The following is a 20,276-nucleotide window of genomic DNA, read 5'->3' on the forward strand; positions in this document are numbered from 1 at the left end:
CGTTGTGCATCCCTGATACACAAGCAAGGTTTGTTGGGGATGATTTACTCTATGCACATGATCACACATTCATTCACACCCGAGGAATGCTAAAAATGGGTGCAATCAATAGTGTGCCAAGCATTAAATATGCATGAGGTGATCATACCAGTGATATGCTCAAATGAATTTCTGGCTGCAGGCATGCATTATTCCAACACAACAAGTGGCATTGTTACAGCTCAACCCAGATCCTTTTCAACTTGTCAATAATTGATTTTCTCATCTGATTTCATTTCTTTCTCACTCTCTCTTCCTTCATTACTGGGGAAGATTATGTAACAACATAGTAATCTGTTGGCATGGAGGAATGAATCATGCTTGTGCTAATCAAACCACCTGGGTTCATTGTAACACCTGTCCTCGTGTACCTTGGGTAGTCTTTGACACACCACACTCCTGCCTTTCCTATATCAAAGTAAACTAGGCAGGGAATCATGGTTACCTCCTCCAATGATTAAGATGCTGCTGTTGGCAGTGATTGGATCCAATGGATAGTAGTAGTCAGGGCTCGACACTAACGGTGGCCGGGTGGCCCGGGGCCACCAAAAATGAAAGTCGGGCCACCAAATTTTAAAAAAGGGCAAATTTGGTGGCCCACCTCCGGCCACCAAAATTTTGGGAAATGTGTGTCAATCAATTTTTTTCTGCCGGAAATTAGCAGTTTAATTTTTTTTAAAGGATGGATGAAAAGGACTGAATGAGTGCCTGAGAGTGAGTGTTGCGAGTTTGTTGAGGTTTATTTATGAGTAGGTTCTAGATAATTATGTTCAACTTCCAATTCTTACTATGATAAAACTTAGATATTTGACTCATTAAAAAACAGAACTTTTAATGTTTTTTATTGGGGGTTTTTTCGGGGCCACCGAATTTTTCTCTCGGGCCACCAAAAAATTGAAATTGAGGATTTTGGTGGCCCCATCGGGCCACCAAACAAAAAAGTAAGTGTGGAGCCCTGTACAGTATGTCCCAAAAAAATTACAACGGGGCCCTCCGCAATAATATCTTTAAGAATAGTGAATCAATCTAAATACAAATTCAGGGTATGAAACTATAACTCATTGCCCACATCTTACAGAAAACCCCACTCGATTTGCTTCAGTGGTCAAAGAGAAATACAGAATTTTGTAGAGGATGTCGGGAATCTCTTCTGCCCAAGTTCTGTCTATTATTCACACACAAGATCATCCAAATGCTAAACTCAGAAGAATCCGATTCATGACATGCTTTACAACAATCCACATTTCTCTGTGACCGCTCAACCAAATCGAATGGGGATTTCTGCAAAATAGAGCTAAAATGTTATATTTTAAGACCCTGAAGTAGCATTAAAAAAATGTAATCATATTGGGCATTATCAATGCGAAAATCTGATTGAAATTTTTTGGGGACATACTGCAGTAAGTCGCCCCAAAAATTACAACCAGATTTTCGAATTGATAACACCAAATATGATCAACCTGTCTAAGTGCTACTTCAGTGTCTTAAAATATAACATCTTAGCTCTATTTTGCAGAAAACCCCATTTAATTTGGTTAAGCGGTCACAGAGAAATTATGGATTGTTGTAAAGCATGTCATGAGTCTGATTCTTCCAATTTTAGCAATTCAATGCTCTTGTGTGTGAATAATAGACAGAATTTGCACAGAAGAGATTCCCGACATCCTCTACAAAATTCCATATTTCTCTTTGACCACTGAAGCAAATCGAACGGGGTTTTCTCTAGGATGTGGGCAATGAGTTATAGTTTCATACCCTGAATTTGTATTTAGATTGATTCGCTATTTTTAAAGGTATCATTGCGGAGGGCCCCGTTGTAATTTTTTTTTGTACAGGGACATACTGTAGTAGTGGTGGTGGTAGTAATTTTTTGTGGTAGCAGTACTGTAGTAGTAGTAGTAGTAGTAGTAGTACTGTAGTAGTAGTAGTAGTAGTAGTAGTAGTAGTAGTAGTAGTAGTAGTAGTAGTAGTAGTTGCTAGTAGTAGTAGTAGTAGTAGAAGTAGTAGCAGTAGTAGTAGTAGTAGTAGTAGCAGTTGTAGTAATGATGATGATGATGATGATAATAATTTTCATTATTATTAATATCATTACTTCTACTACTACTACTACTACTACTACATGTACTACTACTACTACAAGTGTACTACTATTGTGATGGTAGTAGGAGTAATGTAATACATTGTACATGTATTACAATACTACAGTGTGTTACTACAATCTTTATTACAAAGTTTACTACTTATTTTTCTGCTATCTGCTACTAATGATAACAATTAGTACACTGCATAATGAAGAATATAGCAGAGTCTTTTATGATGCATTTGAGGACCGTTGGTATATCGTCGGGTGCCCGTGCATTGGCCGCTAACGCAATACAAATTGTATTGCGTTAGCGGCCAATGCACAGGCACCCGACGATATACAATATGCCTTAGAGACAAAATGTAGCCATTAATGCCATCATCATTAGTGCCAATTTGCAGTGTTCCAATACATTGGGCTCGGTCTACCTAGCTATCAGCAGAGAATGTAATCATCATTAGTTGCCAAATGACACTGTTCCAATATATTTGGCTCAGTCTGCCTATCAGCATAAAATTATAAGAATGAAACTCGAAATGAAGAGATCAGTGGTAGTAATTGGGAGGGGAGTGCACATGTGGGGGAATAAACTCGCAAAATGAAGAGATTAGCTCATATATATCCCATAAAATCCTAGATGCACACATAAACTTGGAGCATTCAACATAGGTATCACAAATCAATGTGAGAGATGCCAGGTGGTGACATCACTACCTGTCCTCCTGTAATTTCCACACTCTATGATTGCAACCAGCTCCTTGTTGCAACCTACATGTATATCACAGTTTGGTCAATATCATGTCAAATGTCAAATTCTGCAAGTTTCTTCTTGTTATGGGCCAGATTCACTAAATCTTCCTCTGTTGTTTTATATTACTTTTCATTAAAGTAAACTTATTGTGGCTTTTGACTAAAAAACAAAACAAAACAAAACAAAACAAACACACACACACACACACACACACACCAAAAAACAGACAAATGCTTTTGATGTAAACTCAAGAGTACTAGTAGCTCATCACACTACTAAATTGTGTTAGCTTCTCTTTCTTCACAAGGGTGTGTTCTCAAAAAGTGGGTACCTGCTCGCCTTGAACTGCGGTCATTGATCAGAGCTGGTGGATTATTGGCCACCTCAGCCTGTCCTTTGAGACTACACCTGTACCATTATATAAATACACAAGGCTGATTTAATTCTTGGAGGACACGCCTCAGCGATGTCTGCCTGGACTCAAAAGGCTTCATTGTGACATGTGTGCACTGCGCTATGGAAACTGTCCTCGGGTACGCGACAAAAGCTTGCTCTTTGATTACAAGCAAACACTGGAGAGGGGATTTGTCTTGTTATGTCTCTATTGTAAAAGCCAACTGCCATTCATTGCACCATACTTATAAAGAAGACGCATAATAGAATGGTTTCTTCAAGGGAGTCTTTGCCAGACGTGCAGACTTTCATTCTCCACCGTAGCCTGAGGATTTCAATATAATACCATGCTTGGGCACAGCATCAGAAGCCACAATGTTAAGCTCATCAAAAAAGGGAATGTAAACAAAGAATACTTCTGCCACTCGGCACACTTCAACATGCTTTGGAATTGAACCCTCCTTTTTGTTTGCAAGCTTCCTCAGTAAACATGATATCCTTTGAGAGCCATTATACTCCACTGAAATACAAATTGTATTGTCTCACATGCCAAGAACATGCAAATCAACATGCCTCAGATTACATGTAGCTACCACATATCATGAAAACACATGTTTACTCAAAAAAGAGAATGAAAAGTAAAGTGACAGAGACTGAATCCATCAAGAAAAAGAAAAGAAATGTAAAATCAGAAAAAGCAAGCCATAAATATGAACAGATTGAGTACAACAGAAAGCCACTGAATATAACCACACAATAAGACAGATTGACAGAGTGTGATAAGTGAACTAGAGGGCAATTGCTACTTGATTTGGAACAGATGCAAAAAAACCCAAAAACAAAACAACAACCCAAATTCAGATTGTCACATGAACAGGAATACATGTACAAACACGTTTTTTGTTTAGATATAATGCAATTTTATTCCATTCAATCATATCATTTACAATATGATCAAGGTGACAAAAGTGATACATCAAATTTTGAAATAAAGGCAAAAACTTTGGTATGTCTCGAGTATATAAAAACAAATACACACATAGACATATAATATATCTTCTACACTTGCATGACAAAAATACTTGTATACATCTAAATAAAAATGGGAAGTTAAGGTACAACGTATGTCGAAAGACGTTTTTACAATTCATGTGCAATCAGAAAGACAAGATACTAATAGAAATCAGTTTAAAAGTACTTTCTTATGCTGTACTGATAAAAAAGGGAGACAATTAATAACAAACAGGCAGAAATATAATGGACGGTTTGACATTGGTATTCTGACACTTAACACCTCACATGCTTAGGCACAATGCTATATCAAGGCTATGAAGAACAGTGCAAAAATAACAACCATCATTTCACTGATTGAAAACTAACAGTCTTCTATTGTACATTATATGATCAGTGTCTAGGCAATATTTTTGTACCACGTAGCACCAATACAATGCAATACAAGGCATAATGAGTAGAAAATGAATTACACTTGTAGCAGCAACTTAGAGGACTTCATCCATAATGTACCCCATACTGTACCTGATGACTGTATCGGAGGTCTGTCTGACTGAAATACCCATGCAAAGCTTGATACACAAGGGGAAAACTCTTCATCTACCTGGTAGTTCTAATTCTCATGCATCATTCTTTCCAAGAAGTAAGTGTATGTAATCCTTCACCACCAGTTACATTTCAAAAGCAGATTCAGAAGAAACTCTTATCATATGATAACATACATACTTATCTTCTCACATAGAAAAGTTAAAGTTCCAGTAGTTTGAACCTTAGCCACTGACACATGCTTCATTTGTGTTGATTACACATTACTACACATAGATAGTGTGCCCACTCTGGTAGTCCGAATTAAATGTATACTGTAAAAGTGGAAATTTCCGTGTTTTGGATTTTTTCCACAGTTTTGTGTGACATGAAACTGGCGCGAAAATAAAAGCATGCAAATACATGTCCTTTTGCTTGTTAAATGTCATACTACATGTATTTGTATTTTTATTTCATGGAATTGAAAACACACGAAATTCATTTCACCCATACATGTGTACAGCCACGTGTTAAATATCGCTCATAATATAAAAATATCCACTTTTACAGCATGCAAAAGTTATCAAATAAACCTTGTAACAAATGAAATAACTACAAGTACATGTGTGTATGCTGGTGATGTAAAATTACAAGAATATACTTCAGAGGTACTCATAGCAATGTGAACGGCAGAATTTCCCTGCAACTAATGGTCACTCAGTGGCTGCCATCTTGTATCCCACCCTGAAAATAATCCAACATGCACTTTACAGATCACACCTAGCAAGCTCGAAGTCGTCACAGCACGCTTGAGCAAACAATTGCCAGGCAATGCTTGAGACATTAGCAGTCGTCCTGTTCATTAGCTACACACAAGTGCCCCTCACAGCGATGCCACTTGTTGACAATGGTTGCCATGGAGATGCACAACTGATTGCATTATTGATGGGACAGCAGCTGGGTAGTCATTCAGTTTGCCCAATTGATCAAGCAACTGAGTAGGATAAAGTTAACTGTCAAGTCTACATTTGGTGCATCGTCATCAGCTCATGGTACATTAGGTACATTGTATCCGCACTTGTAGCAACTGACTGGATGGAGAAGTATGGCCATTCTAATGACTACATTTTTCAGAAAATTAATAATCGAGGGCAATTTTTAGTCAAGACATTTTTTTTTTTTTTTTGGTAACAGAGCCCCACACATCTATAAGTATCACAATGTGCAGGTGATCTAAAACTGTGGTATCAACCCATCACTGCCTCCAATACATCGTACAATGTACATGCCAAGTTTTTCTGCTGACTCTAAAATTTCATATCTTTAAGGAGCATGCACCACATGCATTGAATTTAAATGAAATGATCAAGAAGGTCCTTGGAAAAAAATAACAACCAAAAACCTCCACCAAAATCTGGTATCAGGTGCTTCCAAAAACCTTTCATCACAACTCCCCAATGTCCCACTATGTTGTAGTAGCTCATGACAGAACAATAGCGAGGTTGATTACCTCAATGAAAACATACACTGCTCAGCTTCAAACTTATGGCAATGGTTTTTCAAGAAACTAAACAATTTAACATTTCAATTTCAATCTAATAAACATTCATACATTTTTCTTTCTAAATTGCTCAAAATTTGGTGTAGCAGTTACATTAAACACAAGAACATACAGTAGAACTGTTGTTGCTGCTACATATTCATTTTATTGTGCAAGATGCGACCGCAGTTTTATCAGCTTATTGCCCCTGATATAATTTGTAGTTCTTGTCCAGCCCCCTCCCCCAATAAGGAAGTGATGGAATTTGCCTGCATGCCAAAGTACCATAAAAAGAACTAACTATACAAACAGTGTTTGCAGTTCAGAGCAAGATAAAGCAGCATGGACAATCAATGTTCAAACTCCTCTCCGAAAATTACATGACATGACACAAGTGTATGCTGGTTCCCTCTGGATGGATGTCAAACAAATAGTAAAGGTCTTCACTATATATCAAATACAACATTGACAGAGACTTAGTATTGAGCAATTCAATTGAAGTATTTACACAGTAAAATACATTGATCAGCAATATGCTCATATGACAAAGTACACATAGATTACGAATGATAAAGCCCTTGGTTAGATTTTTATGCATTCAAAGAAATTATCAAAGTCATAACGTGGCCCATACAATTGTAACTTATCCAAATTCCTAAAGATAATACACGCATCATTTTGATGCTGTCCCATCTACATCTGTACCTCTGAAATGGCATGAATATAGACTGAAGAAAAGGGGGGAAAATACTCATCATCTCTTATCAAAGCATGGTGTATGTGGTGCAGGTGGGGGTGCAGTGTACACTTGTAAGTCAACTCTGGCTGTTTTCCAATATCATCTATTCAATGTGCCTTTCTCTGGTGCTCATATATTCACAGTGAAAAAACAGGCAAAGGAATTAGCAAATTACACTTTCTTAAGATACAACATACAAATGTATATTAAAATGAATGAGCTCATGCTAGTGTGAGCATAGTTTACTACATGTATAATCAACAATGTTACTCTCAATATACAATGCAATATATAGCATGACAACTTGAGTAGTGCAACCAGAACCAAGTGGAGGGTTTCACCTAGATCAATTTGATAATTGGACAAAAGAGAAAGTCTGCAAAATTAAATGTTTTTACTTTTCCATTACAAACAAAAACAAAAACAAACATCTTCAACTTTTCTGCTATAAGCACCAGAGCATAGGACAGCAACAATGTTGAATATGCTCTAAGCAGTCCAATCATACAGTCTGATCGCTGTAACAGTAATTCTTAGTTGAAATGTATCCTGTCCTTCACATACCTTGGTAACCCAACAGCTGCATAGGCAATGTTTAGCAATTGATCTCTTAAAAAAGTTAAAAAAAAAACACGAAAAAACACAAACAGCTTCTCTAGAATACAAAAGGTGGCAAAGATGATAAAAACAACCATGCATTCACTTATATTGCAAATTGATATATAGAAAGCTAATAAATCTCTGAGTGAGACTGTCTCACAGGATTCGTTGGGAATAGACAGGAAGACCTAGCTTGTGCCCACTGACTCCAGGAAGCAGCTCAGATGCCATCGCCCCTGCCGTCTCCCTGTCTATGACACCACGGTGGAGTGGTTCACCTAGCTTGGGCACTCCTGGATCCCCAGAGCTGTTCATGTACCCACCGCCCAGCTTCACTGGCCTGGCCCGCTTGCCCTTGGACTTGTTCTTTTGCTCCTGCTCGCGCAAGAGCTTACTGACCGATGCCAGCTCCTGGGCGAGGGGAAACTCTTTGGTGGCCATATGTCTGCCGTAGCCCATGCTGCTTTCAGCAAACATACTCCCATCTGCTCTTCCACCCATGTGAGGTGCCGAGGAGCGTTCAAGAAGGACTTTGTATGATGGGGTGTGGTCAGGTTCGGACTTGGCACTCAATGGCTTATCCACATAGTGTGAGAGAATAAAAGTTTCTTGATCGTGTGACAGGGCTTCATTGTCATCATGAATCTGTCTCTGGTGAGGGGTTATTTTCTTGAGGGGGCTTAATGACGAATCCTGCACAGAGGGAGGTGCCACGGATTGTGCTGGAAATTTTTCATAACTGTTGACTGGACTATGACTAGTGTTTGCTCCATGGGACAGTTTGAGGGTATGACTCTCTCTTGAGGAAGTGCGTTTGTTGAGTTGTCCTACGTTTAATTTATCCACTTTCCGGACAGGCAATATGGGCGTCGCTTGGCGCTCACCTGTTAACTTTGCTGCCCCACCCTCATATTTCTTCCCCTTGATCATTCCAACTGTCAACCTCCGGTCTTCTTCATCCTCAGGAGAGGACACTTCAGTCCTGACATACAGCCCATCACCAAGACCATGAAGCTTCCCCAAAACCCTCTTGCTCGGAAGGTTCTTTTTGGCTGTCCTGGAATTCTGGTTGGCAAAGAATTGACCTAACTTAGCATGCTCCTTGATCCCATTGGATGTCTGTTTCTTTGCCTGATTTAGCGTCTTCTCCAAGTACTCCCTCAACTTGAGAATGTGGTCGGTGAAACCTTCCTCTCTGGACCTCTCCAGAGCTATCCCACTGTAGAACTTCAAGGTGGAGTGGTGCAAGCCCTTAGGATCATACACATACCTGTAAGTCCTTGGTTCCACACACCTCCGCCATGAATCCTCCTCAGACGCCTTCTGCCGGCGTTGCACTTTGATCCGCTTGCTCAAGGCATCGTCGGACTCTCGCTTTTTGGAAGGGGAGGGGTCCTCCCCCCAGGCATACTTCACAAACGGTTGGGTGTCCTGCCATCCATGTGCTGCCTCTTTCCAATCATTGCAGACAATCATACTGATATAATCGGTCTCCTCATTGGCTTCCCCGCTACATGACAGCAAGGTATCCATCCAGCTCCTCTCATTTTCCTGTGCAATAACATCGTCCACGGTGACTGCATGGTGGCTCTTTGCTCTCCGATGTTCTGCATCATTTTCAGCAACAGAGTCTACTGGTTCCATAGCAACAGTCATACTGTGGCGGGAATGTATGACAGAAGCTGATTGGTCCCATTCTCCTCAAATGACCAATTCTAATGCATAATAAAAAGGAGACAGAGATAATGGAAGTTGGACTGTTCATCCACAGTTTCATTATTACAGAATAATCCTCTTTCCCCCTCAATATCAGGGTAGAGATTTTGCCTGACATGACATGAGCAAAAACAGAAACAACTAGAAATGTCGCTATGGCGACTGGTATGCCTCCGCCATAATGCATGATTCTCCTAATAGGTCTATAGTACATGTGGACAATGTGTGATTACATTTTCACAAAATTGGCAAAATATTAAAATGACATGTTTGTCACAAATGTATTGAATGTTTACCTTCCTTGACCTATGTTTAATTGGATGAATAGGAGAGCATGTATTTGGGGATTTAAGAACTTTAACTTGACATTGACCATTTCATAAGTTTATGCACTGAGTAATTTTCAAGGTATGGAGAAAAAGCGCAATTTCTGTATTGAACAGTAAATTGCTATCATTTTCATCTGGCCTTTGATTTATAAGAGAAGCACTGTCAGGCAGAACATACATAAATTCAGCATGTACTAGGTTTCAAGATAACTTGAGCCACTTCCGAGATATGGAGAAAGAAGTAAGTTCAGCACTTTCACTTGATCTTTGACCTTTTGACCTTTGACGTTCTTGGCAAAAAAAAAAATCCCAGAGAATCTCTATTCGGTTACATGCATACATCGAGTTAAAAAAAAAAATCCTGCTGGTATTGCATAAATATAAGGAAAATAGTAAAATTTTGAAGTATTGCCCTTGACCTTTGACCCCTGACCTTTGACCCCATGAACCCTAAATTCCCTAGATAACCACTGCCAGTCAGTAGATGCATATACTATGTTCCATGAAGATACCTTGAACAATTTCCAAGATACAGAGAAAAAAGTGAAATTTTAACATTTTGCTTGACTTTTTGACCTTTGACCTTTTGACCTCATGACCCCAAACTTTCACCAGAGAATCTTAATTGGGTAGTACATGTATAAACTAAGTTTCAAGAAAATATCTTCAGGCATTGCATAGATATGGGGGAAATAGTAAAATTTTAAGCATTTGACCTTGACCTTTTGACCTTTGACCTTGAGCATGTGCACCCAAAAGTTGATAGGCACAACTTCACCCCCTAATACACATACATGCCAAGTTTCATTAGGATACCTCAAAAGGTTTTGGTAGTTACCCTGTCCACAAAATTCATTACGGACGAACGGAAGGACGGACGGACGGACGGACGGAAAGACGGACGGACGGACGGACAACCCGAAAACATAATGCCTCCGGCACCACTTCGTGGCGGAGGCATAAAAACAAGAACCAAACAAACACAATGATTACAAAAGGAAGTGCGTGGGGTCAATGTCACTATTCCTTTTACTCCAGTCATGGGTGTCTATGTCACACACAAGGGGATTCTGACAAGAATCACCTAATGATAAAACATATAAAACACAAATTGAGTGAATCCCATCCAGAAACATAATACATACATGTAAATCCTAGCTGTATGTTTGCGTTTGAAACTTTACTCTCCTGGAAAGTTGATTTTATCACTTTTCTACTTAATTCAGACAAATAATACTGATAAAGTGACACAGTACAATCTTTCGAGTAACATTATTTATACCTGGATACTGTGAAAGTGGAAATTTTTGCGGTGTTGAAATTTTCGCGCATTCCAGAAACCAGAAACTAGCACGAAAATAAAAGCATGCAAATATTTTTGCTTGCCATATGTTCCAGTAGTTGATGTCTTGATTCCGCAGAATTAAAAACATGTACATGCCAAACTCTTCTTACCCAGCCAGGCACAAAAAATTAGTTGTGTGAAAATATCCACTTTTATGGTAGTTCTATATAAACTAACTACTGTAAAAGTGGTTATTTTCACGCTTGGCCGGATATAATGAGTTTTGCGTGTTTTTAATTCCATGCTATAAAAACATTAGATAGTGTAATATATCACAAACACAAATATTAGCCGCTGTAATTTTCGTGCTAGCTTCTGGTAACGCGAAAGCGCAAAAATGTCTACACAGCAAAAATTTCCACTTTTACAGTCTACCAGATTAGTTTAGTGCCCGATAATGCCCACTTAAATCATATATAATTTTCATTTCATCAATCTTTACACGATTTCTATTTGCGCATCCCAATTTTTTTTCCCCATTAACGGTTAATAAGCAAATAATCATTGACTGCGAGGTGATGGTACAATCTATAAAAATCGCCGAGGTGATCTGCAAGGTGTCTATCAGGCCGAGCCGAAGGCAAGGGCTGATAGACGCCTCAAGGATCACTAAGGTGATTTTATATGTCCATGTGATGTATCCATTGCCCAAGAAATAGGAGGTGATTATTCATTTTATATCCTTTAGTTTAGATACTAAACAAGCAAGAGACGCTCAGACAGCTGTCTTGTGTTTGTGACTCTCTTGAACCTCCTTGGCTTACTTGGTCCACCGTGCGTTGAAGTTAAACGTTGATAAATTTAGGAAATCTCCAGCATCTCCTGAATGAGTCTTTCTATTGTGTTGGTGAAAAGTGTTGCTTAGTAGGGAGCCTTGACGTGTACAATTTTAAAGAAAATTTAGCCTGATGCAGGGATCGAGAAGGCGACACACACACGGACGAGTATAGTAGTACTAGTATACGACGCCGCGCCGCGCTGCCCCCGCTGCGGGATTTGGCACGGTGAATGGGCGATGTGCGTCGCAGGTCGCTTGGCTACCACACACTCCACCTTCGCTTCCCTTCCACCCATGTTCGCGGAGGTAAACTGTATAAAGACTGAGGGTTGCAACTTTGTTAGTTTTCCCCCTCTAACTCTTCGATTGACTTGGAAAAAGCCGCAAAACAATGTTACTTATAGTCTTACCATTTTACGTAGAGAAGTTCGTAACTTCTTGATCACTGAATTTCAGGACCATAGCGCCTCACTTGAAAACAAGTTTTTACGATTCCTCTCCTTTGATCCGTCCGAAACTCGGCGTGTACGTGTATACTATACATAGGGCCTAGGGTTTGTGCGTACACACCATGCCCATACATGGAGCTACCGCTCCATGTGTACACACGTACACAACGCGTACTTCCTTGAGTACATGTAGAGATCACAGTTGCAGTTTCTTGGTGGTTCTCAAACCAATCAATCCCTCCCCGTGCCGTGCAACAAGTGTCCATACTGGCGCCACCATAGCTAGATCAGTGCGCAACCTCCCATGGAAAATGCGGACCATCACAAAAACAACAACAACAATAATAATAATTAAAGATCGAATTTATACAGTATTTTTCCCCTGTCTCTTCTTTACCTTTATTCATTGCATGCTAATGACTATTAGAAGAAAATGCGTGGAGAGCACATGTAGGGCCTATGGCGGACTGCGTGTTATCAAGTTTCAAGTTTCAAGTTTCAAGTTTATTCAAAGTTTCCACAATACAAAAATTACATAAGAACAATAATATGTAACAAGGAATACATTGTTGAACATATGCGATTAAAACAATTTGCAGAATATTTGAATATAAATTGACAATGCATGTAGATGCATTATAGATGTAAAGTGGAGGGGTCTTAGAAAAGCAAGCTTGTATAATAAGACCCCTGAAAAGGCAAGTTAAGACATGTAATATAACAACTCACTAATATGATACAAATATAGTAAAGCCATACAATAATTCTAGTGGAATCCCACAAGAAGCGCAGCAACCACACCCCAGAGACCAAAAAAAAAATAGACACCAAATTTATTGTTTATCGTTTGTGGGAAGTGGATATCTCTTCTGCTTATTAAAGATACTAGTAAACCAAAAACAAAATTATTTTTATTTTCCATATGCCTAATTCTCGTCTCTTCTCTTCCCTCCATGAATTGACATTTCAATAGACTTTTTTCTGTTATTTTTCTTTATGGCATTAAATTAGAATTCCCTCACAAATGACAAAGACATCGATGCATGTCCATCTGCATATCAATACTATGGAGTTTCCTGTCTTGACATTTTCTCGCCTCTTCTTCTTTTTTTTTTTCTGCTACGGAATGTACATGTAGGCCCTACTCATTTCTTTGCAATCCATGATATGAATAGTTAACAAAAAATATTCCTTCATGATCAATCATCTGCAGATAAAATCTACTGTCCACTACCTTGGAGGCTGACACAAACAAAAACTTTTCTGAAAGAAAAATACGGAAGAGGGAGAAAATACATTCATATTATATAGTACAGTATACTAATATACAATATATATATATATATATATATATATATATACATATATATATATAATCTATATACAGTTGTCCTCAAAATTATTCATACCCTTGTTAATTTTTGTTATTTTTCTACTTTTTGTGAAGAAATGAACGCATTTTGTCAAGTTTGATAATGAGTTATATGCAGTGGCGTATCGGGGGGGGGGGGGGGGCAAGGGGGGCACGTGCCCCGGGCGCCACTCCTTGGGGGCGCCAAAAACGAAAAAACGAAAAAAAAAAAAAAAAAAACCTAACAAACTCTCCCGGACGGGGGGAGGGAGAATTTTTTTTTTTTTTTTTTTTTGGGGGGGGGGGGGGTTCAGAAAACCAAATCAAACAAGACAAAAACAAAACATGATGATGACGCGGACAAAATGACAATGTTTATTGTGTTCACACAAATTTCCATGTTTTGTAAGCTGAAATACAAAAATTTTCGGCTCCCTCGCTGCGCTCGCTCGCCAACATCTAAATATATATAAAAGAAGATAAGAACAAAACGTGATGATGATGCGGACAAAATGACAATGTCTATTGTGTTCACACATGTCGTCTTATATTAAGCAGGCAAAATGTTACACGGCGCAGCGGCTGCAATTTCTTTCCTTTTGAAGCGATCGCCGATTGGATCAAAAGAGGGCGCCAACGGTTTCGAACATGGGGGGGGGGGGGGGGGCGCCAAAAAACAACAAATCAAACAAGATAAGAACAAAACGTAATGATGACGCGGAAGTATACAAATTTCGGCTCACTCGCTCGTACTAATCTAGAGTATTTTTTCAAGTCCTCAGTCTGTTGGTATAAATCGTTATCTATAGGGCCGTCACCATATCTTGATTATAATTGCAAGATTTAATAAGCAAAAAATGACAAGAATTCCATGTTTTGTAAGCTGAAATACAAAAATTTTCGGCTCGCTCGCTACGCTCGCTCGCCAAAATTTAACAAAATTTATTACATTTAAATCACCCTCAAAAGACCCCTTTTAAGTTCTTGAAAAAGCATATCATGTGGACTTTTAGTCCCTACCAGGATGGAGTTGGGGTTGAACACTTTTTCAGAAATTAGGGACGCAATTTTCGCGCTTGCCCCGGGCGCCGTTGTCCCTAGATACGCCACTGGTGTGAGCAACAAGTGACAGAATAACAACAATACACAATTCCGGAAATTCTTCACTTAAGGGATTTTCTATTCATGGATTTTCAAGAATTGTCATGTTCAAAACTATTCATACCCTAGGCTTACTGGCCAGTCCAATGTCTTTCTTTAGGAGTCAATATTGTAGCCTTTGTTCTTTATGGCTGCTTTTAGATGATTCTTATGCAAGTCCACAAGCTTCCTGCATGTCTTGTGTGCTATGGACGTGTTGGCTCACTATTATGCGGCAAAAGCCTCAAGGTGAGTCAGGTTTGTCGGGTTCCTAACCATCACTCTGATCTTTGAGTCTCGCCACAAGTTCTTGATCAGATTCCATCAGGACTCTTCAAGTCTCGCCACAAGTCCTTGATTAGATTCCACCAGGACTTTGCATTGGTCATTCCAGGACATGGACACCATTGTCCATGAACCATTTCTTCACTGCCTGGGCGGTATGTTTCGGTCATTGTCTAGTGTTGGTACGTCCAGGTGTGCCCAAGGTGGTGTTTCTGAGCGTACCCCTTCACATTTTCATCAAGGATCCTGACATAATCGTTCTTTCTCATGATTCCTTGGACCTTGATGAGGTTCCCTGTGCCAATGGAAGAGAAGCATCCCTAAAGCAGCATGCTCCCACCACCATGCTTGATGGTGGGCACAGAACCCATTTTGAGATACCCTTTGCCACTGGAAGAGAAGCAGCCCCAAGGCATGTTTCCACCACCGCGTTTGATGGTGGGCACAGTATTCTTTGGCTTGCATGCTTCCTGCATGTTTCTTCCTCCAGACATAGCATCCCTATGGCCAAATAACTCCAACTTCACTTCATCTGACCATAGGATGGCTGACCATAAGCTGGGATCTTGCTTCAGATGACCTCTAGCAAAGGTCACCAGCCGAGCCTCCAGATGTTTCTTCCAGGGCGACAGTGTTTTACTAGGACTACACCCATAGAGACCTCCTCTGTGCAAGACTCGCTTGATGGTGGACCTTGACACCTTCGCCCCTGCCTGGTCAAGCGTTTCAAGGAGGGCCTTGGTTCTGGTCCAGGGGTTGTTGTTGACCTCTTGGCAGAGTTTCCTCACAAGTTTGGAGGACATTTTATGCTTTTTGCCACGCCCACTGATGTTTTTAACAGTGTTGAGCCTCACGTGCTTGTTGATGACACTGTGGACAGTTGCCACAGGGACATCATGCCGCTTTGAAATGACCTTGTACCCCTTCCCTTTTACGTGGGCAAGCAAAAGTCGTTGTCTGAGGTATTCCCCAAGCTCTTTCTTTTTGGCCATGAATGATCAGAAACTGAGAATGACTTGCATGCTCTCCTTCTATTCAAACTTTTCTTGAAAGTTCCTATTTTGGTTGTTTTTTAACATCTGGCCAACAAAAAAGGGGTATTTATTCCACTGAAACATCTTGAAACATCTTCTGGACGAAGATTAGCACATTCACAGGAATGCACAACAATGGGCATAATCGAAGAAGGCCATTTATGATGAGACATCGACAGGGGTATGAATAATTTTGAACATGACCTAAAATTAACTTTTGGCCATATCTATTATCATGCAAATGAGGTTCAGCCAACTCACACCTGGATTTGTGCATACCATTAAGTAGACAAAAGATACGCAGGGTATACCAACATAATAAATTTTCCAGATTAAGAATTTAAAAAAGAGTGTTATTTTCCATGGGGTATGAATAATTTTGAGGAAACTGTACATGTATATATATATATATATATATATATATATATATACATATATATATATATGTCACCGACGGGACAAATAGGCGTCCACTCGGTATTTAAGTAAATACAAAAGAAATATAAATATCAAAGTGGGAGAGCAATTTTCTAAATCTGTTGTTCAAATAAGAAGACTGGGGGAGAAAGAACGACGCATCATAGCAATTCTTTTAAATTGAATAGTAAATTTATTTATTTTTTAAATTTTTAGATCTGAATAACAATTACAAAACAATATATTTTGGAATACAAGAACACAAAGAATGAAATTAAAATGTAAACCTAAAACAACGCAACACTGTGTTCAAGGTAGAGAGCTAAACCATCTCCATCGTGATCCAAGCGTTAAAACAGGAGGCAGACAACAAAGTCCTGACAAACTCCGTGATGGAGAGAGTATGCCTCAGCCACCGATATTAACTGGTGTTAAATGTGGATAAATTATCCACAAAACAAGCGAGAGTGCGGGGTGTCCGGTAACGTTGGACTCGGATCAGCTCAGGGGATGAAAGCGTTCTTTTGTTATGATTTCTTCTATGGCAACAACAAACAATTGCGCATGCGCATTAACAAAAATACACAGAAATAAGCAGTAGTAAAGGGGGCACACGTGTTGAAATATTTTGTATCATAACATATATATTAAAATTATTTATATGTATATTTAGAACAGGAGTAATGAAACAAGTTCACGCGGTTGATTGCAGGTTCATCCATATTTATTGCAACTCTGAGTGTCATGCAACCTCCATGAGGTGCAATCATCAGCCGTGTCTCATAGCAACCAAGTCTGTCTATGAGTGCGCGCTCCACGTGTTCAATTTTTGCTTTGCTTTGTTTTGATACTGTCACTGTCAAAGACTCCTGAAGAAGGCACAGGACGCCGAAAATTTGAGTCTAATAAATTCATTCTTTATTGGCCAAAAATGCACTACACTGTACCAGTTTGTTTCTTCATTTCTTCGTGGAGCCAATACGTGAAATCTCAACATGTTTGGATATACACGTGTATATATATACAATAGTATATAACTTACCAATATTGACACATATCATAGTTGTTTCTATTTAACTACACAGTACAGAACAAACAAATCAAAATTAGATGAAATAAATTGACATTTCAAGAGACACTACCCGAAGGTGTTTATTCTGTTTGATGAGTAAACTTTTATACCATGCTAAGATTCTCTGTGAGTCATATAAATGTCTATCCCAGCTTAACAGATGCAACTACAGGTAGAAATCTTTGGAGTCAGAAATTAATGTGTCTGTATTGGAGCATTGATCCATCCTTACTAAATTGCACGAGCCACAAACCCAGTCTCCCACATCCGCACATGCAGAGTTTTTGTAACCACATACCATCCAACATCACAGCAATTAATGAAAGAGGTCGGGAAGGAATGGCCAACCAGGTTCCCTCACTATCTCCTGAAGTATAGCAGTATATTCCCTTCATGCCCACAGACAACCACCAAATCTTAAATGCTTGCTAAAAGTACAATCACATGTCTGCATATCGATCAGATCACCTGGCAACCAAAAATGTGGAACAACAGAGGCCAAATATGCTATCATCTTGTAAATGATACAAAAGTCAAACTGGGACCTAGTCAGACCTTACATCCAATGCCAGCAGTCCGCAACAGCAAGATATACAGTCTACATGCAAACAATGTCCCCAAGCCTTCTACATGAGAAACAACAAATTTCAGATGATTCAACAACCACGAAAGTAACATCATCAACAATCAAATCCAACATCCATGCAGTCCCACAACGCTTCAATATGATAAACGATAAGATCACAAACCTACAATGCTGCATTCCATAAAAAGATACAGAAGCGTTTGATGACAGAAACATAAAAGAACTGAAAACAATAATCAACATCGGGGGCTTCCAGGGACAAGGACTAAACAAAGACATGTTGTGGTTCACAAACATACTTTCTACAAATAGAAGCAGAGCTCATACTTGTAAATTGCCCCTAACACCCTGCTGCAACTGGGCTCGATCATTATAATTCAGTCTATGAATGAAATGTTACTTTTTGTTGGACCATTAAATGCATATGCCCTTCTCAGTACTAGTAAATGATTTAAGATTTACAATAAAACAGAATGAAAGTTTATGTGTATAAATGTTGCCTGAATTTTCATCAGAATATAGGCTTCTCTTTCTTCCAATGCACATCCAAATTGTTACACTACATAGATGGCATAATAAATGTGTTTTATCATTATCATTATTATCATTATTATAGAAATTTTACATTACTATTGATTCAGTTTCAGTGCTGAAACACACACAGCATATTCACAATAACTTATCATCACATCGTATTGTATCATGCGAAGTAGTACATGTATGTATATTGTACGTTATTCTGGTATAGATACATACATGTAAGACTATAACACTCCCACAGGGATATGCTGATGATGCTAGGATACCTACCCTCTCTGCATCCTTGGGAATTCATTGGCGATACAATATCATTATTATTGTTCTGTATCAGTCTGTAAGTCATTTGACACATAGCAAGGACCCCAAAAAATTGTGTATTGAAAATAAACTGTTGGGCTACAGCATGATAAGTTTCTGGAAGAATGTTTAATGTTCTCCTGCTATTGGTATTGTTTGACCAACATGTGGACTACGAAATACTTAACACACACACATAATTATGTACACACACACAAACACATATAATATATATATAAACATGTTGAGATTTCATGTACTGGCTTCATGAAAAAATGAAGAAACTGGTAATGCATTTTTATGCCTCCGCCACGAAGTGGTGCCGGAGGCATTATGTTTTCGGGTTGTCCGTCCGTACATCCGTACGTCCGTCCGCTTTCGTTTACGCGATAACTGGAGTAATATTGACTGGAATTTTACCAAACTTGGTCCAAGTATAAAGTATGATGGGGCAATTACTTGATTAGATTTTGGGTGAAATCGGCCAAAGGCCAAAGGTCAAAGGTCAAGGTCAAATCATGAAATTGTATCCGTTTACGCGATAATTCAAGACTGGATCGAGCAAATTTCACCAAACTTTGTCGGAGGATGATGTATGATGAGACAATTCCTTGATTAGTTTTTTTTTAGTGAAATCGGACAGAGGTCAAAGGTCAAAGATCAAGGTCAAATCCTAAAATGTATCTGTTTACGTGATAACTCAAAGCTGGATGAAGCAGCTTTCACCAGACTTGGTCCAAGGATGATGTATGATGGGACAATTAGTTGAGTAGATACTGACATTGGCAACAGGTCAAAGGTCAAAAGGTCAAGGTCAAATGCTAAAAATGTTGCTATTTCCCCCATATCTATGCAATGCCCAAAGGTTTTTTCTTGAAACTTAGTGTAGACATGTACTACTGTGTGAAGATTCTCCAGAGAGAGTTTCATGTCATAAGGTCAATGGTCAAAAGGTCAAAGATTAGGTGAAAATGTTGCAATATCACTTTTCTCGCAAATGGTTCAATGTACAGTATCTTCATGGAACTTGGTACATATATATGTACTGACTGGCAGGGATTATGTAGGGAATTTAGGGGTCATGGGTCAATAGTCGGGGGTCAAAGGTCAAGGACAACTCCTCAAAATTTTACTATTTCCCTCATATTCTAGTATATGCAATGCTTGCATTATTAGTTTTAAAACTTAAAATATACATGGATTACCTAATGGAGATTCTCTGGGAAATTTCCAGCCAGAAGATCAAAGGTCAAAGG

At 39.0% G+C, this 20,276-nt stretch overlaps 2 protein-coding genes across 2 annotated transcripts; both read right to left on the bottom strand.

The window, feature by feature from the left end:
* Window positions 1-7,837: 7,837 nt before the first annotated feature.
* Window positions 7,838-12,376, bottom strand: LOC139728404 (uncharacterized). The gene is made up of 2 exons (XM_071639343.1): window positions 12,260-12,376; window positions 7,838-9,396 (listed from the first exon to the last, which is right to left on the bottom strand). Exon 2 carries the CDS (start codon window positions 9,335-9,337, stop codon window positions 7,838-7,840), a length of 1,500 nt encoding a protein of 499 aa, XP_071495444.1. The 5' UTR covers window positions 9,338-9,396; window positions 12,260-12,376.
* A 3,018-nt stretch (window positions 12,377-15,394) lies between these two features.
* Window positions 15,395-16,066, bottom strand: LOC139728385 (uncharacterized). Its single transcript, XM_071639327.1, has one exon. It carries the CDS (start codon window positions 16,064-16,066, stop codon window positions 15,395-15,397), a length of 672 nt encoding a protein of 223 aa, XP_071495428.1.
* Window positions 16,067-20,276: the final 4,210 nt, after the last annotated feature.

Source organism: Diadema antillarum, unplaced genomic scaffold (assembly GCF_040938485.1).
Source record: "Diadema antillarum isolate AM-2024a unplaced genomic scaffold, OU_Dant_1.0 seq00000177_RagTag, whole genome shotgun sequence".
NCBI lineage: Eukaryota > Metazoa > Echinodermata > Echinoidea > Diadematoida > Diadematidae > Diadema > Diadema antillarum.